General features: G+C 40.3%; 1 protein-coding gene across 2 annotated transcripts in view; it reads left to right on the top strand.

The window, feature by feature from the left end:
* METTL25 (methyltransferase like 25) overlaps positions 1-25,533 on the top strand; it is a 44,537-nt gene that overhangs the window by 9,350 nt on the left and 9,654 nt on the right. The window contains exons 4-9 of one of the 2 annotated variants that reach the window (XM_033163544.1): positions 5,944-6,582; positions 7,646-7,790; positions 18,373-18,467; positions 20,496-20,525; positions 23,332-23,405; positions 25,299-25,392. In XM_033163544.1, the coding sequence (XP_033019435.1) occupies positions 5,944-6,582; positions 7,646-7,790; positions 18,373-18,467; positions 20,496-20,525; positions 23,332-23,405; positions 25,299-25,392 (1,077 nt within the window). The remainder of the gene's footprint in view (positions 1-5,943; positions 6,583-7,645; positions 7,791-18,372; positions 18,468-20,495; positions 20,526-23,331; positions 23,406-25,298; positions 25,393-25,533) is intronic. The other variant, XM_033163545.1, reaches the window with a different exon arrangement.

Raw genomic sequence — 25,533 nt, 5'->3', positions numbered from 1 at the left:
TTTGGGACTTTTTGGTTTAGAAAAAAGTGGCCAGGGATGATGGGAATTGTAGTCCCAAAACAGCTGGAGGGCCGAAATTGGGGGTGAATATAAAATAGAGACTTGTAATGCCTGATTTAGAGAATAGGCAAGTAAGAGGTGACACAGTAGAAGTTTATAAAATTATGCCTGGACTTGAGAAAGTGGGTCGAAAAAAGTTTATCTCCCTCTCTCATAAAACTAGAATTTGTGGGCAATCCTGTGAAGCAGAATGTTGGAAGAATCAGGAGAAATAAAAGAAAGCACTTTTTCACACAGCACATAGTTAAACTGTGGAAGTCACTCCTACAGGAGGCAGTGATGGCCACCAGCCTACATGGCTTGAAGAGGATTAGATAAATGCATGGAGGAGAGGGCTTTTGATGGCTACCATCCACAACGTCTATTCTCTGCCTTCACAGATAGAAGCAGTAATGCTTCTGAATACCAGTTGCTGGAAACCACAGGAGGGGAGAGCATTCAATCAATCAGTCACTTTATTTAAGCTTTAAGCTCATACAAAACAATACTAAGACAAATACACACATTAAATTTAAAAATTAATTACAATAAAAGCCTTAATAAGGATACAAAATTAAATATGGGAATTATAAGGAAATTTCACTTTTGGGAGAGCGTTCTTGTACTTGGGTCCTGCTTGCAGGTTTCCCACAGGCATCTGATTGGCCACTGTGAGAACAGGATGCTGGATTAGATAGGCCATTGGCCTGATCCAGAAGGCTGTTCTTATGGTCTTAATTGTAACCCAGACTTTCTACAATTTGCACTGAATATAAAATAGAGACTTGTAATGCCAATAAAGGTATTTGTATTGTATTGTAAAATAGAAACTGTTTATGATTAAACCTTAGTCAATCAATGCATATTGCATTGTTTGCTCAGAATTGCAAATCCCTAATAATCGCAAATAGCTTTTTGGTTACACTGGAATTATTATGGGGGGTGGGGGTGGATAAAAGCACTCCCTGGTTTTAGTTAATGGAAAAAATGCAAGACTTTAGGAGAGATTTTTCATATTGGATTCTTTTCAGCCCTTCTCATAAAAGTATGCCAAGTATAATTAAAGTGTAGCGCTATGAAAAACACAAACACATGGTTTACAACAGTACATATCTTTTAAAGAGGGTTCTTTTTAAGAGATTCCAGTCTCTGCCCTTAGTTTCAACTTTTTGCCTGCAGTGTATAATGGGTGGTAGAAGATATTGAGATGGTATGGTGGTTGGTTGTATAGCAAAAATAAAGTATATACCAGTATACTTATTTTGAAAACTATTACTTTTGAAGTTAATCAACAGGTATACTATGTTTTTACAAAGTTCATTGTCTATTTTATGAATGGCTGTGTTTTGGATGCCTTGAGATAAAAAAGAGGGATCCTGTGGCCCTTCAGATGTTATTGGTCTCCAACTCCCATCACTCATAGCCAGTGTTCAGAGATCATGGAATTACAGCCTTTACAACATCTGGAGGGCCACAGGTTCTTCATCCCTGTTTTAGATGAAGAAAATCATCGTAATTGTATTTAATATTACAACGAGGCATAATCTAAAAGAAATATAACACCTTTTCTCTACAATAGCGTTGAATTGTGTTGGGACCAAGTTAAGTTGTTGTTTTACATGTAGTTTGCAGTATCTTGGAAAGGACCAACTGGCTTAGTTAGCGCAGATGCAAGCTAATAAACAAGAGGCAAGAATAGTACCAGGACCCATAAATGGATATCTTTAAGCCCGTTTCATTAATTAATGAAAGCGGCCTGGTTGCCACAGTCCCCTGGTTACTCCCACACTGCTCCCAGTGATATACAGGGTTAGGGGGGATTGTGTGACTGCACCACACTAGCAATGCACCCCGTAACGCAATTGGTTTTGCTAGTATGGTTTGTAATTGCACGGTCTACCAACAATAGTCCTACCCAGTTCTCCACGTGGAGAAGGAGGTTGTGGGACTGTGTTGCTATCCCCATCCCCAATATCATGCATGGCGCTGACCCTGATGCCTGGATAGTTTTACATTGGTACTGATGTTTGAATCAGGAAAGCTTTTGAATAAGCAGCTTCTCATGGATGGTGTGGAAATCCAGGAGACAAGAGTGATAGCCATCCATGATGCTGAGAGCAGGGCCAGCAGTGCAGTTCTTTGGTTCCCTTCTCTACTCATAGGGCCGGATTCAACCAAGGAGGTCCACTGGTGGAAGCCTGCGCAAGGAATTCAACTAGTGCAATGTCCCACCTCTATATCCGTTCCCCGCAAATTGGCTCAGGGTGTGTGTGTTGGGAGAACATCCAGAACAGTACATAGAGGAAGGAGCGGCATGCGGTGGTTGACGCCCACGAGACTGTTGAATGTGATCCCTGACTGACAGCAGTGTAGTGTTGAAAACAATGATGCGTAAAAACCAGTTGAGGTACACTGAACATGGCAGGAAACTGGAAGAAAAGCTTTTTGAAGAACTGTTTGCCCTGGATAAGGTCAAGCCCTGTCGGAATACGTTTCACGGATCCGCCATGGATCCACATTTATTTTATTATTTAATGAGGTTTTCGAGATTTACTTTTGGTATCATTACGCGCAAAAACGAAAGTGAAAGTATGAATGAATAGTGTGGTTCACTTATAAGATTAATCCGCCTTTATTTTATAGTTCCGGTCATGTTCAAAGTTGTTAATGAGCGTTAAACTTGCTTCCCGCCTTTTTGGAGGGCAGCAACAGTGATTTTATTGGTTGAGACATTGATGATGATGTCACGTTTGTTCCATAATAAAAGGCAGAGGCACCCCCGCTTAGGCACGTTTTTCCTTGGTTTCTTTGGTTCAGTCAGTCGACGTTCTTTTACCTTAGTTTAAATTCAGGGTTTAGTTTAAGGGTATTGGGAGCGGGCTGGACGGGTTGGATGGGTTTTCCTTTTAGTTAGAGTTAGATCGCGGAAGATCATTCGGTTTAGTTTTAGTTAGGTTCCTTTTAGATTTAGCCTAGGGCTAGGCTTGCGGAAGATATTTCGGTTTTAGTGTTATTTAGCTAGCCTCGCGGAAGATTGGGCGCGCAGGGACTTTAAGCTTAGGAGAACTTAGCTTAGGGGACGAGCCTATGCGGGTTCTGCCGAAGCCACTAAAGATACAACCGGTGTCTGTCTTCCTTGGGGTGAAAAGGGGGAGTAAAAGGTTTAAAGCAAAAATTTTAATTTCCTTAAGTTGGTCCATCTATTCAGAGTCAGGGTATATTCTATTTCACGAGGCAACTTTTCATTAAGAAGGCAACCAAGAACTCATGCACCTTCGGAGTCATCAATTGGCTTACTCAGCTTCCTTCGGATTGTGAGACTTGGCCGGCGCCCGTGCTCAAAAGCACGCGGAACGCTGGCCGCTTTCCCCGCAACTGGTGCCTCGTGCATGATCAGTCCAAGTTTGTGCACGAGGAGCTCCAGCACCCAAACCCCGACAAAGCCCCCAGTCACAGGTTGCCAAACTGGGAACTAAGCAGAATTTCTTCTAGGCCTGTTGCCTGGTGGCTGACAGATGTCCATAGGGAAACTCAAGAAAGCACAAGGGAAAATTAGGCAAATGGGGAAGAGGGAAAGACTGAGCTGTACTGAACCCAGTGAAATCCAAGTTCTGCTTATATAGCCAGAGAGCAGACTAGGGTGATAGAGTCCATTCGCCAGGCTCAGCCCCAAGGCCAGCAGTGAGGGGCCCACTGGTGGGGATGAGGCAAAGGCCTATCCCAGCTGCCAACTCAATTGCATTCCCTGTCTCACATGCTAAGCATACCCAGCTTATGTAATTTTTAATAATAATTTACTTCTAAAATGTTTCCCTTGCTAACTAAGTTACAGGGAATCTTGTAGCTTATAATGAGATAAAAACAAAACAAATATAAACTATAATAGCATTAAAAACCATTAGAACGGAACATAGTCCTCGATAAAGCTTTTTAAGTTTGGTCCTTTTAATATCTGTTGAATAGTACACATGCAGCCAGCTTTTGGGCTGAAGCTTTACTTCTGACTTGCCATTAAAATGTTTTGCCTTGCTGCATTAAAGTTTTTGCCTTGTTGCTTACAGGGACTGTATTTGGACATAGTATTTAACCCAATAAAGATTTCATTATGTCTTGGAACTTTCACTTTTAATAGTTTATTCTTGGCATTGCCTTTCCAAGTTGAGTCAGTGGTATTTCAGTGGGGATTAGATTTTTCCAGTGTGCTTTGTTTCAATGTGCTTAGCATAACTTTCATTGCACTTTTCAAAGGGAACACAAATGTTCATTAAAAATGCATTGTGTTGACATACATATGTGATTTCCTTGATTAAAAAGTTGAGTAGAAATGGCTTGCTGAGGTAGCACTGGCAATTTGACAGACACTAGAGGTCAGTAAAGGACAGTCCATTATCGTTTTAAGCCTAAGCTTCAAGTTCCTGTCATAGAAAGGTTGAACTGCATATTGAAACCACAGCAACGGTGTTGAAGGATCAAAGAGATTGTAAATTACAGTAATATAGAGTGTTACGTTTTAACCAGTTGTTGGGAAATCATTTCATAAATTCCTTTTGTCATAGTTGTAGATGAGAATATTTGGTGTAGATTTCACATGCTTGAGAAGGAAAGAGAGAGAATGTTCCCTCTTCTCTCAGACCTTTGTCTGTATGAAATGGAAGATTCTAGTATGAGATGTATTTTTGTATATGGAAGCATCAATCAGTTTCCCCCTTTGTAAGTTCTGTCCATTTCACATACTTGCATTTTGTAATATTGATAACCATTCTTTCTATAGTCTGAGGCAAAATTTTAAGTTTCTCCAACTAGGGTTGATCTTCATATTTGATAGAGAGCTTTTTGGATTCAAAAGCACTTCCATAAAACAGTGGGACATTTGTTTTAAAATTAATATTGGAGGCTCTTTACCTGTCCATGTGACTTTTTGTATATTCTTAATGAAAGCTAAACTGAACATTACTTCAAATAAGAACTTATTTAGCAGAGTGAAACTTACTTTAATTGGCCGTGTTTTCTAATGTCAACAAGGTACGGTATAAGTATACGATAAAAACAGATTATAAGCACACACTTCTCAATAATAGCAGGAATGAGCATGGGGAAATTCACTTCCTGGAAGTCTGGGAGCAGCTCTTTCATGGAGACAAAAAGCTCAAAATGCATTCCTCTGGGCTCATTCAAGTGACATTTTGCTCCCAGAATCTAACCTAACCTGGGACCAGGATTTATTCTCCACTCATTCTGAGGATAAGTGATTGAATGAACCAGCCAGGACAAGAGAGCTGGTATGTAAGGAGGGAAGAATATGTATACAACCTAACCTTAGCTCTGAGTTCACTAGATGATCTTGGGCAAGCCGCTGCTGTCTTAGCCTCAGCTCACTAGGTTCAATTGGGCCTGCGTTCTAGTGCTGTTCTCTAAAGGTTTCTGAGATCACACACACACACCAATTGGAACAACTGAAATAAGGTATTGAAATGCTATTATTAAACATCATACTCTGCTTGAACATAATATTTTCCCCCAATGCATACACCCACTCCTCCTGAAATTGAAGAGGTTTAGGGAGGGAGCCCCTGAGCTCAAGACCTTCTCTTTGTCACTCCTCACGTCCTAGTAAATTACCCTTTTGGGGGAGAAATTTGCAGACCAAATACGAATTCTTAAAGACCTGTTTCCAAGTCTAGGACATTTGAATTTTAAATTACTGCATTTTGACATTATCAGGTAGTATAGTTTTACCTTGTGCTAACCTCAAGGGAAATATAAATGCTAACAGAACTATGTAAATCACAGGACCTACACTCCTCTCTCCTCCCCCCCCCCATTAATTTTATGGTTTAAAGTTGTTGCCTGCAAATAAGAGTATCTGCTACTTTTAAAAAGCTATTTTTGTTATCTGTGTTCTAGGTAATTGACCTGGGATCTGGAAAAGGCTACCTGAGCTCCTTCTTGTCGTTGCAGTATAATCTGAAGGTTTACGGAATTGATTCCTCAAACACAAACACCCATGGAGCTAATGAAAGGAACAGGAAATTGAAGAAACACTGGACAGCCTATCAAAGACGTGGAAGAGCAAATGTCAAAGAGCAAGTGTTGGAAGAGGCAAATGAAAGGCCACAACAAGATAAAGGGAAATGTAAAGCAAATATCAGTGAAAAGCTCTTAAGTACTAATAACAGTCTTCAAAGTCAGGCCCAGGTGGCTGCTCCAGATTCCATTCTTTTTGAAACAGCTGATGTTTTCACAGACTCTGATAAGTGTATTACTAACAAACAGTATGAACTTCACTCGGGGGCTCAGCTGCAGCCCGAAGAGAGCAACATTCCGGAAAATGCATTTCTAAGTATTCTGCCTGCTGACGCTGTGGAAACTGACTGCTCAACCAGAAGTAATTGTAGGGAGCTCTGTGAAGAGGAGAAAGAACGAAGGAAGATGGCTTCCCTTAAAGAGAAAGCAAGCCGGTCAAAAGAAGCCAACGTATATTCTCCATTAACGTCATACGTCACTGCAGAAACAGAACTACGAGATATTGTTGAAGATCTGGAGGTTATTTTGCTTGTTGTCATAACCCAGGTTGCTTGTGAATAAACCTATTCTGCTATTACTTTTACAATCCTGCTAAGAGACAAGCAGCCTGTGTTTCCTTGCTGGTGCCACAGAGCAAAGTCTATTCTTTGTGGCCAGTGTGGAGACATATGCTACTAGCTTCTCAGCTGGCTATTAAAAAAGAAAAGAAAAGAAAGTTCCTTTTACCAAGTCAACTGGGATAGGAGGAATGGAGTGGTCTTTCCTCTGGAAGCACAGTTTTTCCCCTACATAGAATTCCTGGTCTGGTCATCACTATATAAGGCAAATTGTGAAATAGAACTCTGGGCTACTTAACCTCATGTTTAAAATATTTTCTGCTACATTTTTTTTAACAGCACAGAGGAAATAGAGCATGGGATCCGTTTTATAACGACATCATTGCTATTATTTAGAAGTGCCACACTAAATGTTTCATAAATACAGGCTTAGCTAAGTGGAGGTTTGGTTCATAAACGGAAGTTCCCTGCCATTTACTTTACTTGATCCATAGTTCCCTATATCTAAACATGTTCATATAGCCTGTATAAAGTCACTTTCCTTAAACTTCAGGAACATATTTTCACTTAAATTCCCTTCAATTTTTTATTATTTATTTATTTTGCTAATTTCGCAATGTCCCTGAGTTATCATCTCACTTTATTAACTCATTTTATTCATTTTATTACATAACAGTAGAGAAGTTTTGAAGCATGAAATATTATTATGTCGAGAACAGTGGCAGACACGGGGCTGGTGCGGTGTGCTCACCCGACCTCCCGAGAGCTAAGTGGCTGCTTTTTACAGCATACTGCCTGGGTGTAAATATATTCAGTGTGGAAACTTCTTCCCAGTACACCTTAAAAAATCCAAGAGGCCTTAATTTCTCCATTCCCTTCTACCTATAGGTAGGAGAGAGCTGGAGGAATAATGAAAATGATCTTTGCCTTGTCACATACATTGTGGGCTTCAAAATTTGTGGTGTATGACGATTCACTAATGGTGAGCTCAATTATGAACATGTATTATTTTTATTCTGTTCCAGGACTGTGTAATGGTGGGTCTACATACCTGTGGTGATCTTGCTCCGAGCACCCTGCGACTTTTTACTGCTAAACCTGAAATCAAGGCAGTTTGCAGTGTTGGCTGCTGTTACCATCTTCTGTCAGAGGAGTATGAAACTCAGGAAGGTACAGCAAGCCTTTTTCTACCTGAGTCTCTTTTTTAACTGTTTAATTAATAATGTCTTTGGTTTCTTTTATTGACTCATTTCTTACTGCTTTTCATTATGACTTGTGGAAGACTCACTTCTGCGTGCCCTGTGGCTTTCCTGTTTTGCCACTCTCTTTTATATTTGTAATATTTGGTCATAGGCTTATTAATACAGAATGCTTTAATGTGGTTATAAAGACAGCTGTTTTTACTTGGCTTCACTTAAAAATATGTGTTTTTGTTCATCATTATATTTCCATCCACATAAAGTTTATATCAGATTTTGCCATTGGCAGTGTAACCATAACACCACACTGATTCATTATACAGTGAGTTGTGCATTTGTGCCTTTGGAAATACTGTGGCTGTTTACAGTCATAAGCGTTAGAAGATTATGATGTCAATGCGCTTGCCACTTAAACTGGTTTAACGTCCTTAAGTATGTAAATGCACAGAGAAGTTTAATGGGTTTGTAGATAACAGCACACTTGTATAATTAGACAGCAAATAGTTTCAGAAGATTTCATTATAGGAACAGAATGGTCTTATATATGTATATAAAGGTAAAGGTAAAGGGACTCCTGACCATTAGGTCCAGTCGCGGACAACACTGGGGTTGCAGCGCTCATCTCGCTTTATTGACCGAGGGAGCCGGCGTACAGCTTCCGGGTCATGTGGACAGCATGACTAAGCCACTTCTGGCAAACCAGAGCAGTGCACGGAAACGCCGTTTACCTTCCTGCCGGAGCGGTGCCTATTTATCTACTTGCACTTTGACGTGCCTTCAAACTGCTGGGTTGGCAGGAGCTGGGACCGAGCAGTGGGAGCTCATCCCATCGTGGGGATTCGAACCGCCAAACTTCTGATTGACAAGCCCTGGGCTCTGAGGTTTAACCCACAGCGCCACCTGTGTCCCTATATATGTATATACCTTTCCGTAAACATGATCTGAAATAGGAAATATAAAACTTACCAGATTACTTTAAAAAAATGCTTCAGTATTACAGTAAAGAACAACCTTTAGATTTCAGACACATTTGCATTAGTTTAGTTCACAAGACCCATTAGTTTACCACAATTTGCATGAGCCATAGTGGGCTTGGAGTTTATGTATTCCCCATCTCCAGTCTTCCTCCTGTGTGACCGGGATCAGTTTGGAATCTTTCACAGCTTATCATATCATCTGGATCCAGAACTGTTGCTATGTAATCTTAACTATGGTTAGTTTAAGCATCCTAGTTTTCGTGAAGTTGACTTGCTTGAAGCACAAATGTGAATTCTAGAAGGGTAGTTGCAGTAGCTTCTTGTAGCAAAAAATTATGAACTTTAGTATTTCAATTTATTATGCCATAAGCTTTTATGTCCTAGGATTGCTTCCGTTGCTGATTGTACTGATGTTTATGTACAAGACTAACTTAGTCACATTAACTTCAGAGGGTGTTGTTCAACACTGCAGCTCCTTTGGTGCAGCAGACCTTGGTGTACACAGTCAAACTTCCTCTCCTGACCCCTGCAGCATCTTACATGCCCTGAAAAAAAATTCTGGAGGGTTGGGGGACAGATTTGGGGGGTGCACAGGGTTGGAGAGGAAATGGGAGACAGTGCACATGTAGGAAGGGGTGCTATGTCACACACCAAGATCCCAAACCATGGAGGGCCTTAAAAGGAAAAACCAGCACATTGCATTGGAATTGGAGAAGATTAAAATATTGGGCTCATAATACACACATCTAGCTAATACTTTAGCAGCCATATTTTGTACCAGCTAAAGTTAGGGGCTCATTTTCAAAGGCAGCTCCACATCCAAGGCATGATTGCAGTCATCCAAACACAAGGTTATATGTCACTGGAGCCAGGTTATCTTTTATAGCGATAGAAGGTACTTCGCACCACAGAGGTGACTTCAGCCTCTAGTGCCACAGACAGACCATTGAGCCACCCCTAAACAACAGGCGTCCACTTTTAACCTGCTCTTGTCTCGCTAGAGTTTCACATTAGATTCTAAATGCGTGGCACGTTGAAAGATTATTTGGTTATGATCCAGAGGACAGACACACACAACCCCGTTGAAATAAATTGAGGTATACATGCTCAGATTTAGATTCTGTTGCTTGTTTGGAAATTCAGTTCCATTGACATGTAAAGGAACTGCACATTCTTTTAGAAGCATTGTTTGATATAGAACTTGATTTTTTTTTTATGTCTGGCCCTCTTGAAGTGATGAAAGAATCTACTTCTGTCTTCCGCAATATCAATCTAAAAGCAGGAGACTTTGATACCATGGCAACTCATGAAGTGCTCCAAAGAAAAGATCAAAGCACTTGATTTCATTTCCATACCATCTCTAAATATTGCTGTATGGCACATGTTTGCATTGTTTGAATCAGTTTGTGAGATAACTGAAACATGGCTGTAAAGGAAATAACAGATGTTTTTAACTAATATGTATGCTGAAACATTTAAAAATCATTATCTTATTAAATTTCACTATAGCTCTCTGACGGTCCCCCCACCAAGTGACCATTTCAAAATACAGAGGGGTTTTATTGAAGAAACAGTACAGAAGAAATTCAAAATTCCGGTTTCGGTCTATTTCCCCCCCTTGAAGCATACATTAAAATAAAGGCGTTTCTTCACTGAATACATGAACACCAGTACTTTCATCTGTGTCTTGAAAGAGTACTTAGATGCTCCAACTGGAACTATTGTTGGGTGGGTGCTCTGCAATGAATTTTTGTTTTATTTATGTACTGAAAAATATCCAACGCAAATTACCCTGTTCTCTGGAAAACCCATATCCGTATTTGTGGGTTGTGTATATGTATCTATATTTGTCATTTTTATACGTGAGAGTTTTGCAAAAAGAAAAGAGTTTTATAGCCATCCAAAGCAAGCAGATGACCGAGGCAGGGATAAGCAAAGGAAGGGTTTGTGTTAATTGGATAGACATACTTTAGCTTACTTTACAACAGCTTCCTGGAATTAGCGTATTTTAAGGAGTGACCTAAACAAAGCAAGGGAGTTGGTCAACACTGAGTTGTTCTGAAGGACAGTTTCAGGCAGTTTTGAAGTTGATGAGGTAGCGTGTTTGAAGGAGCAGGAGACCTTTGGGCAACTGAAGCATGATGCAGCCAAATGAGTGAAGGGAACAGTGCTGTGCTGGAACATAAAAGTGGGGAGATGGGGATGAGGCCGTGAACCATTTTGAATGAAAGAAGCTTGTGCAGGGTGTTCAAGAAGCCAGTGTACGGATTAAGGGAGGGATGTTACATGATCAGAACAATGAGAGAGGTAGATAATGTTGGTAACAAGAGCGCTTGATGAATGTGTGTTGGTGGAAGGTGGATTGTAGTCATAGTTATTTATCGGGGGTGGGGGGGACATTAAGGTTGAAGGGCGAATAATGGGATACGTGACTCATTTTCTAACTAAAAAGTCTGAAATCTGCCTACGAGTGTGGCGTCAAAACAGTTGCATTTCTGTTCTTCTGTAGGCATTTAATTAAACCTTAAAAGCACTACAATATTTGTATAGACTTTCGCCTCAGCTAATAAATGAAATGCATGTGAAGGCTTGTATAGTTTGGTGTCTTTATAGCTCCCAACACCATCATTTAAAAGGATATTGCATTAGTTTTAATGCAGAACTCTATACACAAATGGTTGTAGAAACGTGATTTTTCTATAATTTTGGAATGAGTACGGTCAAATATTTCCGTGCTTCTTGGTTTTCACCCAAGTGTGGCAGTTAGTGCTGTTTGGTTGTGATCCCATCTTCTTATTAGTAAAACCTGTTCAAATGAACAGACCCAAAAAATGCCGTTGATGTAATCCTCCCAGTTCTTGTTCCGTTTTGAGTGACGTCCTTGACAACTGTGGACAGGGCTCAGATTGGAGAATCCTTTAGAGCAGGGTGAATCTGTCAATAAAACAACAAAACAATCTCATAACGAAACAATATAATCTGCCTCCCAAATCCTGTAAGGGTGGCTACTCTCTGAGTATGAAATATAGCCAGAGCCAAATAAAATAAAGATCTAGAAAAACCTGCTTGTAATACTTTAGAAGTACAGTAGATGTGCATAATGTTGCCATTTGGGAGTCCCAATGAAAGCAGGGTTTCACTTTCAGTACAACTTCTGTGCTGCTCAGCCTTCTGTTTTATGCCTAGACTGAAGTGTTGTTAAACAACTTAAAAAAAACTAGTGCATTAGCACTTGTCATGGTATTGTTTTTAATATCTTTCTGCGTAGGATGTGTGTGCCATAGTGTCCCAATGCCAGTTCTCATAACTTAAATACTTAATATTTCAGTGATAAGAAGTCACCTTTTCTGTCTGAATGCATAATTACAGTGATTAATTGCATATACTTAGTATGCAAGATCTTCTCACAGACCTGTCATATTACTTACCCATTCATCTTTTTCATAGAAAACATTTTGTGTCTTCCAGGCATCGTTTCAAAATCTCTTTCCTTTTCCGTAACTTCTCTTTATATTTGTGTATAAAGCAGTTTATTTAATGTATACATGTTTTTATTTATACATGAGTGCAATAAACAGAAGAAGGATGGCTAATGGGTCTTTCCTATAGGAAGGCTTATTATAACTTTTTGTGTAGTGTGGTCTTAGCCTCTGGGTTTTGAGAAACTGTGTTTGCAGCACCAAAGTGTCCTTCTTGGGTGCAAGCCTGGGCAGTGCAAATGGAGGTCCTGGGCTGCCCAGACGACAAGACCCCCCTCTTGGTCTCAATGATGTGGTCCAAAGGAAAGCAGAGTGATACATTTGGCACCAGCTTGGCTGCCATTGTTGCTGGAAGGAGATGTACAAGGAGCTATCCTACTGTCTTAGGGACTCCACTCCAGATTTGTGTAGAGTTTACTCCTTAGCCTTTACTTTTCCTGAAGATGTCCCACAAGGCAGCGAGTACAGATTGTTCCCTAGGGTTTACTCCTGAAGCCTTTCTCACCAATGAGTATAGCTGCAAGACTGCAGAGGTTTAGCACCAGAGCTTTCCTTCTAGATGGGCTACCTTCCCAGATTGATGAAGCAGGGTGGTAACAGAAAGACTCATGAACACTGCACGTCGTATGTTCTTCTATGGCTTTCTTGACCCAATCACTGGAATTCATATAGCCCTAAAGTTAGTCCGTGTATCTTTAGGACTTCTCTAAAGTTATGTCATGAAGCTACAGTGCCGTCTGGGAAGTGATGCATGCCACTCATTTGTGTTTGAGGCTGAGGTGGTGGTGGAATTTTATTAGGCCATTCTTCTCTTTCTGTAATATTTCAACTGGGATAAACTTGCCTTATTTATTTTCAAATAAAAGTCAGCAGATTATTAGGACTTCTGTCCTCCTCATGCTGTACCACCTTTTACAATTACTGTATATTCTGGCATATAAGACTACTTTTTAATCCAAGAAAATCTTCTCAAAAGTCGGGGGTTGTCTTATACGCCGGGTGGAGAATCTGCGGTCAAGTATATCTCAAACTCTATATTTTAACTAGAAAAGTTGGGGGTTGTCTTATACGCCCAGTCGTCTTATACGCCGGAATATATGGTATTCTTGTTTCCTTGATTTTAAATATATATATCTGTAGGAGCATAATTAAAGGCCTTGATTTAGATGCAGTTAAGGTCATGCATTTAATTTTTTAGTTTTCCTATTTTATCAGTAAGCCAACTTCTTGTTGTTTTTGTTGTTCTTCTTGATGGTGATGTGATGATGGTGATAATAATAATAATAATAATAATAATAATAATAATAATAGCGTTCACACACATATATAACTTGGTGGTGGATTGTCACCAAAGTTCTATACTTGTTACAGTAATGACACACTAGCACTTAACTCATAATTGGTGTGCTTTATTGTCCAACATAGAATTTACCTCTAAGTACTGTATTTTTCGCTCCATAAGATGCACCCGAACATAAGACGCACCTAGTTTTTAGAGGAGGAAAGGGGGAAAGCCCCGTTTTTTTGAGGATCAGCTCAAAGTGGTGCAGCTTTTTTCTTTTGCAAAGGGAAAAGCCCTGTTTTTTTGAGGATCAGCTCAGAGTGGTGCAGCTTTTTTGCAAAAGGAAAAGCCCTGCTTTTTTGAGGATCAGCTCAAAGTGGTACAGCTTCTTTTTCAAAGAGGAAAAGCCCAGTTTTTATGGGGTTCAACTCACAGTTCTGCAGCTTCTAGTCCTACAGCCATTTCTACAGTTTCCAGACAGATAATCTAATCAGCCAGTTAGTCACATGTCGCTGGGGAAACAAACAGCCTCCCTCTGCATTCAACAATGGAGGCCTGGGCAAGGGGGCGGGGCTGGAAACGGAGCCTTATCTATCTCCCCAATCACTTGCTGAACAGCTGTTCAGCGGCTTCCTTTCAACACCCCCTTCTCTCTTTGTAAAAAAAGAGCACGATCTGCTTTTGGCCCCTAGGCAATTCGGCTCCAGGGACCATTCGCTCCATAAGACGCACAGACATTTCCCCTTACATTTTAGGAGGAAAAAAGTGCATCTTATGGAGCAAAAACTACGGTATCTGTTATCCATAAGCTGCCTTGAGTTCCTATCAGGGAGAAAGGTGGCGTATAAATAAATATGAAGAAGATGACGACATTTATTTATTTTAAAGCATAGCTGTACGCTACAAACAAGCCAGGCATGAACACAATTTTGGGTGACTATCTCTGAGGTAGTAATCTTTATAATTAAATAGCTGACATGCTGTTGGTGCCAGCCTTGTGAATTCCACTGCATATGTGTATTAGGTTCCATATCAAGTCACTCTTCACTGTTTATCTTAGGCGCAAATTATGAAGCAGTCCCTGTGAATGAGTATGTGATAAATACAGAGATTTTTCAGTGTGTTTAGCAAGCCCTGACAGCTGTTTCAGATTGTCAGTCAGATTTATCTTTTGGCAAGTTTGTCACCTTTTTTAGGCCTTGCCCTTAGGGTGTATTCCATGGCTTACCTATAGTGGTTAGAAATGAAGCCTAAACATTTTGATTTTTCTTTATTCACACATATGAGATGAAAATTAGAATTGTAAATATTTGTGCATTATGGAACTTCAGTATATAAAAAAGCAAGCAGGATGCAAGCTATCATGAATCCTGTGCCTTTATTGATACAATTAAATCCTATCCTTTATCCTCAGATTCCACCTTTGTGCTGCTTAATGCTACAAACTGCAAGATGCTTTCAATCAGAATTTTTTGTTGCTCTTTCATTTATGTAAAAAGGTGAAGTTTTTTAAAAATTAAAATATTTATAACCCACTCTATACCAAATGGATCTCACGTTGGGCACAACAATACATTGAAAGCAATCGTTCAGTTATTGAAACGACAGCTAACCAACAAAGAACAATTTTAAAACACAGAGCGGAATTAACAATCCATAAATGCCTGAAACAATAGCCAGGTGTTAACAATGAAAATGCTGCAGTGTACTGGCTCCAGTTCTGAATGCATTTTGGCTTCAGACAAGCCTGTTCTGAATAGCTGCCTGTCAGCCTTCTGCTAAGTGGTTTAGTATCCCTATATATACTTCAAGGGTCAAGGTAAGTTGTATGCATTTATTGGCAAGTAGTTTTGTAGATGGGAAAGTTGTACTTCTTTAGCCACTTACCTCAGAATATCTCCACTGGAGTGCGGCAATTCCAAAGTAAATGCTTATCTTTGTTCCTAATCTTTTTTGAAAAAAAAGTCTCTCTCTCTCACACACACACACACACATGCATACTTTCCTCTGATGAAATACATAATAAAAAAGCCTCTGCAAAATCCACTCTCTGCACAGGCAAGAACCCCCCCCCCCTTTCCAACTTTGGAGTGGGAAGATAGGAGAAACTACATCACACTGAGCAGTTCAAGTGTGACACTTAGCTATGATTTAGGCTGTGTTCACATTAGCAGTTTGAAACACTCTGAGGTCGTTTCCTCCCCACTGCATTTCCAAGTCGCTTTCTCCCACCGCTGTTCACATCAGAGAGGGGGCAGGGATGTCTCTGCTCCGTGATTTGTTTCCCCATGTGGAACACCCAAATCAGTGAAGCTTTCATGCACACACGTGCAAAACCTGCCTGAACGGCTCGCACCCCAATGGAAGTGACAGTTTCCATTTTCGAAGCTGGCTGGAGGGAAAAAGCTCATCAAAGAGGAGCATTTCTCTGATAGCAACTGGATACCGATGGATAGTGCTAACGTCATGTGAACCTGGCTTTAAAATTAAAAAAAAAGCAGTGGTGGGAGCCTGCTGAAGCTACAGTAAATGGTAATGTGAACACAGCCTTAATGTTGCATCCACAAACCTCAGGGCTTGCACACACCCCTTTCCTGCGAGGAGATTGGAAGCAGTTACTTCTTGTGTCTAAACTGTCCATAACATGCCTTGGGGGGCCCCACTGCCCCTGGTATGAGACAAACCTCTCCAGGCGTTGTCCGGTGTTGCACTCCCCGGGGATGGATATCTGTCTTCATCCCGGAGCTCTCGGCGACACAGGTCGGATGATCCTGTGCATGCTATTAATCAGCAGAGTCTGCAGTGACGACTGGAAGCGTGAACGTGAGCTTTGTTTTGCAATATTTACAGGACAAATCATAATTGCGTCTGCTCTCTTCTTCAGCAGCAGACAGAGAGAGAAAAACACAGTGCAACAGCACAACATAACGGAAAAGATAAGACGTAACTTCCGTCATCAGACTTTCCCAGCTCAGGAAAGTAAACAGTGACATGTGACTTTCCAGCCACATATCGGCAACGGAGGAGTGATTTGCTAATATAAACATGGACAAACTGTAATTGATCCTGGTTTCAGGAACAAAGCAAATATCAAAATATAGTTTGCAATTCTGGCCTGTTTCCCTAAGGTAGGAGTGGCTAGCCTTTTTTGGTCAGCCGCCCCTCCAAGGGCAGCTTGCTACATTGGGCATTAGTCCATAAGTGTATGTGCATGCGCACGCAAACTACACAGCCACCATATGCACAGTTGCGCATATACTACACATATGCCAGACATTCGGGCACACACTACTCTCTCACTATCTCACATACACACAAATGCATGTGGATTCACATACGCACAATCAGCATTTTCAGCCTTTCCCACTCCAGAGCCTGGGTGAGGTAGCTGGAAACAGTGCCTTGTCTTTATGAAAGAGGAAGCAGAGGGCTTTATCTTTGATCTAAATGCTGGGGGGTTTAGAGCCAAGATCTATTTGCTTGCTCTCAACTGGGAAATAGAGCTTGGTGGACCAGATGCATCCCCCTGAGTGGCAGATTAGACATCCCCACCCTAAACCATAATAGCAAAGGAGCTGTGCTCTGATGGCATTGTTAGTAAGTAGTTAAGTGCACCTGAACATTTTTTTTATTTTCTTCTAAATGTTCCATTAAAAATCTTTTATTTTCTTGAATGTGTACGCATCAATATATATTGAGCCAGCGCTCATAGGCTTGCCTCGTTTTCCTCCCTTCTGTGGCCAACTTATTGATTTGTCTCCAGCAGTCCCTCTCTCGCACCTGTTTGTCATGAGCACTCCTGTTTCTTACCCAGTCTTGCTCAGCTGCCCAAATAATTTCATATTTTGTGGGCCCACCAGACTCTCGCACCATGCAGCTGTACAGATAAATGTCTCATGTGAGAACCAGAGGTGATGGTGCTTAACCTTATGTAAATGGCGAATTATTCAATTAAAAGTGGAGCAATACCCGTCAGAGAAGAAGGCTTTTGTTTTCACCAGGGCTGAAGAAGACCAAACAGAAACTCATGCCTGAGTTAGTTGTTGGCAAATGATCAGGTAGATAGTCAGGTGTTAGCACGCATCTGGGGTTGCATGTCAAGGACCCGATCCCTCCCCCGGAGAAAGAAGACACAAGACACCATATGTAAGGTTCAAATTAGGCAAATAAACGGCCACAACTTTATTGGTTACGGCTGTTGAGCGGTATTGGCTTAGGCATATATCCGACTCCAGTATGTCGTGCTGGCAGTCTGGGAAGGGTTAACCACAGGTGGGCGGAAGGGGCATTCTCAAACTCCTTGATCTCATCCATACAAGTAATAATTTCTCAATGAGGGCAGCCAGTCTTCACCAAGGTTTCCTTTTTCTGCTCATTGCTTAGTCGCCAGCAGCGCAAAACAAATCATATTTTGGGGGCATGTGGGTAATACTAGCTGAAATGAGATTCTCGGCAATGCACCTAATATATTAAAACAACAACCGTCATTCTAGGTTAGTTCCTGAAATCTTATTATAAATTGTCTGTGCTGCACAATGTAAATGATGTACCAGGGTTGTATTTTTATTTTATTTTAAGGATCCTATTACATGAGGGATTTAATTTAGAATGGAAATAATAGCTTACCTTGAGAAAACACAATGATTTTTAGATGTAGGCCCTTAGGCAAATGGTATTCACCAGGTAAGATCTGTCTCTCAAACTGCTGTTTTGCGTTGTTAAACTAGGTAGCATTTAAAAATCTCTTTCAATGCTCTAGTGTATTCTCAACAGCCTATTTACACTGTTTCTGTATTGCTTCTCTTTCTTTTGCAGATGTCCTTCACGGAACACTGGGATTTCCCATGAGCCGGTATTTAAAGGAAGAGGGCTGGTTCTGTGGTCGCAATGCCAGGATGGCAGCCTGTTTGGTACAGTTTCTTTCCCCACCCCCCAGAATTTATCTACATGTGATGGAATTTGTTGTGCTTTGGATTTGTTTCTTAAATATCAGGCAGTGCAGAATAACACCATTAGTGGTGTATTCATGGTCAGTTAATGGGCCCATATGAAAATTTGGGCACAGCTTCGTTGCTTTGAGCTCAGATGAGATGTGGCACAGAGCAGAAAGTCCTGACAATTGTCTAAAGGGCAGAAGTCCATGGCAGCCCCATCGCTGATTTCACTAGTCTTTGTTGGATATCACAACTAAGCATAGCAAAAATGACTACCTGGCTACAAAGTCAGAGTAGACTCTCAATCCCTTTTTAACAAGATAGCTTTACGTGCAATGTTTCTTCAGTTCAAATGCACCGTATCATGACATGTTGAGATCGGATAACATGCATTCGGATTTCTAGGGACATTTATCTTGGATGACCACTGTGTTGTGTCTTCAATCTCCCCACCACCTCCTCCTTTCTTAACCTACCGGTATTTAAATTTACGTGCTTTTGATATTCTCACAGATGCTAGCTGCAAATTAAACTGGGTTAGCAGAATCTGCCATGTGCTAAGCAGGTCTGAATATTAGAACTGCCCCCTGCTCCTGGTTGCAGTGCTAGTCCAATCTCAAGCAACATACCTTTGCTTTGAACCAAATGTGCATTTGATCCTTGTGTGATCTTCTTATGAACCTTAGTCTTTGTCCCTTTTGACTTGCTAAGCCTCTGTCTCAGCTTGCATAATGCCTTTAAACATATTCAGACAGATTTAGCTTCCCCTGCATCTTAGCCCACTTTTCTTCAACAGGCTGAGGATGGTCTGCATCCCTTTTCTCCTCCTATCACTTTGCCCCACATTCTCCCCCACCTTGCTACTTACTGCGAAAGAACAATGTCAACCAGTATTTGATGATCTCCTTCTACTGGTCCACAATAGAAAGTGTCCTTTCATACTGCATCACGGTGTGGTACGCCGGTTTGACAGCCACGGATACGAAGTGCCTACAAAAGGTGATAAATATGGCACAAGATATTATGGGCTGTCCCGTGAATCCCCTGAATGACATCACGGAAGACCGTTGCCTCAGGAGGGTGAGGAAAATCCTCAGGGATGATTCACACCCTGGCTGGCACTTTCTTGATCTCCTGCCCTCGGGCAGAAGATACAGAAGCACGATTAGTCACACCAACAGGGTAAAAAACAGCTTCTATCCATGGGGTGTTAGGCTACTGAATGAAAAGATAACAATAGAGCAACTGACTTTCGGGTTAGGTGGGTGTGCGTCAGTAAACGGGAATTAAGACTGAGAGCTGATTGGGGATGCCCATGTAATCTCACTGTATACAAATTGTGCAAGTGACAATAAAGTATTTCAAATTCAAATTTCAAATCTTATTTACTGGATGCCTAATCAGGGAAGCTATGTTTATTTCTGTTTTTCCTATGTGCAATGAAAAAAATATGGCTGCTTTGCTTAGGCTTGTTCCTGCTTGTGAATGTAGCACTAAACCATGGTTTATCATTATGTGTGAACCAGCCCTTTACATTTAAAGTTTTTATTCAGTGTAGGTGTTAATAGAAGGGATATTTCTAATTTTTGTGTAAAATTGAATTTGTATCCCATCAGTTCTTTAAAATCTTCTCCATTTCCATTTCATAGTTTTCAGGCATACCTGATAATCCATTACCATTTTAGGGGCATACATTTTCATCTTTATGTACATTATCAAATATGAATGAGGAAACTCAGTGTAGACTAAAATGAAGTGTTCTTCGAATTCGGTTTTTTATTTAAAAATGTACAGCCAAGTATCATCTCAGATATTTGCAGAAATATATACGTTTCATTGTAATTGTGAATCCTGTGATTACATTCTTAAATAACATGTGATAGATGCCAGCACACACATTTCTGTCATATATTCTGTTATTCCCCCACCCCTTTAATGAAGTATGTTTATGATATGTTCAGATTAAAGAATAAACACATCAGTATTTTTTTTTCCTCTTTGAAGGCTCTGGAACGAGTTGCAGTTGGCCAAGTGGTGAGTAATGTTGTGTATTTAACCCTTCCAATGACAAAGCTGTTTTCTCACTTTGAATACTTTGAATACATGACCTTGTGCTGAACTTCTCGTTTGCTGGAATTGGAGAGTTAGCAAACAGAAAAGCTTGAATTGGAGGCAGATTGATATTCTGCATCAGCACCATGAAATTGCACTTTTATTGCCTGGTCTTCATGGAGCAATGATAAAACATAATTTTCTCCAGTTAATTAAGAGTGATTTAAATAGCAAGAGCATACATTAAAAGTACTCTAGATGTCTTGCGTTTCATTCCTCTATCAGCCTCCTTCATTGTAGTAGCCTCATTTGAAGTCCGGAGAAATTCTTTAGGGCTGCTGAATAACCGGGTTGAGGATTACAGTCTCATTGTAAACTGGTTTCTTTTCTGCCTCATGCAAATTTAAAATAAAATCTCTTTTTCCGAGTCCAAAGGTGTATCCATGGAAAATATGAAGTTAAATTGTTCCTTTGAGAATCAAGAGTTCTTTCTTATCCAACAAAAGCTTTTGACCTAATTGCAACCCATTCTGCATTCAGTCCTCTCTTTCCAAAAGTTCATTTGGATTAGAGTTGCATCTGATGATACCCTTTGTGAGCGTCTTCCCTCTGCGTCAGTCTTGTCCCTGTTTGCTCATTGTTGCAGGCCGTGGAGCTCTTCCCAAGTAAAGCCTTATGTTTTGTGGACCTGTGACTTAATCTTTGTCTGCTTAAAAACACAGCATGCTTTCTTGAAGAACACATGGTAAAAACGGACAGGCCAAAAACACTTTTAGGATTTACAGAAATCTGAAAGTGCACTCTCCTTGGAATGCATTTTGTGACTTGCATTTCATTATCGTGATGCAACTTATTATGGAATAGGTGTCAGTTGAGGATGGTTTTCACTGCCAAATTCTTCCATTTGCTTACGTATTTGACCGTTTGGAAGTAGTAAACACAAGACAGCTTGAACTCTTGGTAGGAACCTGGCAGCTAACTCTGATTACAGCTGCTTGGAAAAGTCCCCTATCCATCACCACCACCACCTCTACAGCCTTTTGCCATTTGGCTGTGTATTCTTTATTGTTATCATTTATTACATTTGTATCTTGCCTTCTCTCAAGGTGGTAGACAATAATACAAATGCAATAAAACAGCAACAGCGTACAAGTACGTACAGAGAGAGTAAGTTAAACATCAATAAAAGCAACCAGTTAAAACCCACTACAGCATATTTACATATCAATTTATGGGCCAAATGCCTGTCTAAATAAAAATGTCTTTGCTGCCGGCAGAAGGTCATCAGAGACTGAGCTCGCCAGGCCTCTCTTGATAAAGAGTTCCAGAGCCGGGGAGCAGCCAAATGTGCTTTCGATGTTTGCTGGCCAGAAAGAAAGGCCTTTCTCAAGGATCTTAAAACCTGGGTGGGCTTGTATGGGAGATGATGCCTTTCAGATAACCTGGTCCCAAGTCATATAAGGCTTTGAAGGTCATAACCAGCACTTTGAACTGTGCCCAGAAAACACATGCTTGTGTTCATTTGTAGTGGGGAATTTGGCAATTTAAGATGGCTCATAGCATTTACGGAACAATGGAGACCTGCTTAGTGAAGAAATTCTGTTTAGCTGGGCATCTCACAGTGTTCTTTTCTTTCAGAATCTTGCACCAGTATCTTTTCTAGTTATGCAGTCAGCGTTCATAAACGTTTTTTGTTTTAAAGAGGCTAGCATGCCTTTCCACTTTCAGTTTTTTACAGTTGGGTAGATGCCCTTATTTTCTTACAATGTATTCCTGCAAGTCCAGATTCTGCCGTAAGAATTATATGTTACTGAAATCTTAGTTTATGGGCAAATATTAGAGTAACATAAAGCCAGATTGTACATCATGCAATTAATTTTCTGACATTTAACTAGAAACCCAGCGGTCAGATTAAAATGGCTTCCTAACGTGGGCCAGTGAACCATCAGTGAATTTTCTTTTCAATATTAGTTATATACAACTGGAGATATAAACATGGGAAAGTGTTGGAAGGATTTGCTTTGATTTATTACAAATTCTTGGTTCTGGCAAGGCACTCAATATTCTTTGTTTTCAAATCTCCATCTAAATTCCTTTTTGTGGATACTTTAAATCATTTCAGCGCCATTTATCATCCCTTTTGGTATATGTACACAAGCCGCATGACTGTTCAGCACACCAGATTTACAGACCAGTGTGTCCCTGCTGCAAAGCCGTTAGCCCAGTGGAGTTTACACAGGGGATAAATTTGGCCATGCATTTTAAAGAGGTGCAAGTATTGCCTCTTCTTATGTAAACACATAGTTCATTCTTAAAGGTATGAAGCTCTTCAACACATTGCACTGTTTGTAGAAGCATAGGAGTTTCTGTGTGTATCGGGGAAAGAAGATGAAGTTGTTAGGGGGTAGAAAGCGCATTGAAGACTTGCGAAATGTTTTCCCTCTGACTTTAGAGAACCAGATTAATCTTAAATGGGTACATTTCTGCAGTAAAACCAACATAACAAATAGCATAATTTGGCCTATGGGGCTTCCTCTTTTCCTCTAGCCTGCTCCTCAGGCCCATTCAGTGCTTGCTGTTTCCTGTGTTTATTTTTTCCAACAATTATGGTTACATCGTTACATTTCTAAAGAACAGCACTTTAACTTGGGAACAAGAGACATACTAGTAACACTAGGTGGAATGAACAGAAACCAGTAATTAGTTGAAGACAGCCAACTGTTTTCGCTGTTCTAGTTGCGGTGTCTGGTTCCAACTTAATACCCTGCTGTTCTTTGATTCCTTGCAGCTGCCTACAGAATCCTTGTTTTATCGAGCTGTCCTCCAGGTTATTGTAGAAGAATTTTATGGAGTCAAAAGAAGGTAGTATGCTATAATTTCATATTGTTAAGGAAGAACAACTTTTGCCTCCTTTTTTTTTACTCGCGGTGGTGGTGAAACCTGAGAAGAATGCATGTATTGAGTGAGCAGCAACTCTTTCATAGATAGCTGAGAGCATCTCTTTGACTGAGGGTCTGTAAATCTGAATAGGGCTCTGCAAAGTTCTATCACGAGCAAGTTGAACCAGTAAATTCTTTATGTTTTAATTAAGTTGATCATTCAGAAGGAACTGGTGAATTATGTGGTGTCTTGATTTTTAACAAAGCTTGGCAAACATAGCCAAATTATTCTTGAAAATGGTTTATGTAACCGTGCTTGAAAAGCAGCTGAAGTCAAACAAAAGAGTGAATAATGATGCCTACGATGAGCCATTATTAATCATTCATATAGCGTTTCAACTGTAGTAAATGCTTAATATTTACTGTTCATCTTCTCAGTTGTAAGGCAAGTCATTATCATTACAAAGTGTTGAGTTTGAGAGAATGTGACTTTCCCTTAACTTTTCCTGGTTGACAACGGCTTCAAACATAGGTCTTCACTTCTGCCTGTTGATTCAAACATTTCTTGCTGGAGATACTCTGTTTAAAGCTTTCCGCCCCCTACCTGTGCACCTTATATATTGTCTACATCAGTGTTCTTCAACCTTGGGTCATCAGATATTGTTGGACTGCAGTTTATATCTCTGACCTCTGACTAAGCTGGATGGGGATGATGGGCCTTGTAGTCCAAGAACATCTGGTGAACCCAAGGTTGAAGGAACACTGGTCTACATGATACAACTATGGGCTGTATAATACAGTCGTACCTTGGATCCCAAACGCCTTGTAAGTCAAACGTTTTGGCTCCTGAACGCCCCAAACTCGGAAGTGAGTGTTCCGGTTTGCGAACGTTCTTTGGAACCCAAACGTCCGATGCAGCTTCTGCAGCTTCCGATTGACTACAGGAGCTAGTCACCTTAGTTTTAGAAGTCAAATGGACTTCTGGAACGGATTCCGTTCAACTTCCAAGGTACCACTGTATTTGTTAAGTCATTTAGTCGTGTCTGACTCTTCGTGACCCCATGGACCAGAGCACGCCAGGCACTCCTGTATAGGGCTGTATAATATCTTCTTTCTTTTGTTGCATATTTAGCAAATCAATTGCACTGCAGAAAGCGTGCTGGAGAGACCACACATTCAGGAAACAATGAAGAAACGCAAAAATATATTTCGCTTGGCTTTAATTACAAAAACAAGAACTCCTCTTACATTAAATCTATAAGTATGATTCACCAGGGTACTGAGAGAGGTACACACTGCTCTTTATATACTATACCCAATTGCTAACACAGCTTAATTAACACAACTTAACAGCACCTGCTCTACTGCTTCACAGCTGTAAAACTAGGTCATGATATTTACTCTGGCCTTTAAAGAGATACACATCTTGTGAAACAATAATGAACCTTAATATTTAAATAAACCATTCAACATCTTTAACATGCAAGAATTAGGATTTTAGTTAATACAAATGCATTTGGAATCATAGCTCAGTTGGTAGAACACAAGACACTTAATCTCAGGGTTGTGGGTTCTAGCCCTATATTGGACAAAATATCCCTGCATTACAAGGGGTTGGAGTGGATGACCCTTGTGGTCCCTTCCAACTCTACAATTTTATGGTCTATGATCTACTGGCATCCCCAGTCTTCTTTGATCTATGATCTGTATTCCCGATGAAATTGAAAAGGAAACTTGAATAAATATAAAACAGTATTTTATGTTTTTCATTATTTTGATAGGACATTCATACTTTCTGTTAATGTTCTCTGTGGAATGACAGTATATAGCCTCTTAATGCAACAGGAACAAAAATATGTCCTATTTATCATTTCAGTGATCGTAATATTGGGAAAGTATATTCTAAATCATCTTCCTTCTTGGATTATGCTCGAAAAGCTTTTAAAAAGCTTGAACTCAATGAGTCAGAGGTAAGTAGCTGATGCTACTCAATACGTGCAATTCAGCTTCATAGATGAGTTTATTTCAGTGGGTTGTTTGCTAGTGGAAGTTTTGCTGCTGAAATCTGAAAGCTTACATTGTCTTGACACTTGCTGAAATGCATATCTACT

Source organism: Lacerta agilis, chromosome 10 (assembly GCF_009819535.1).
Source record: "Lacerta agilis isolate rLacAgi1 chromosome 10, rLacAgi1.pri, whole genome shotgun sequence".
NCBI lineage: Eukaryota > Metazoa > Chordata > Lepidosauria > Squamata > Lacertidae > Lacerta > Lacerta agilis.
Note: the sequence above shows the minus strand (reverse complement) of the source record. Positions and strands in the feature narration are given on the sequence as shown.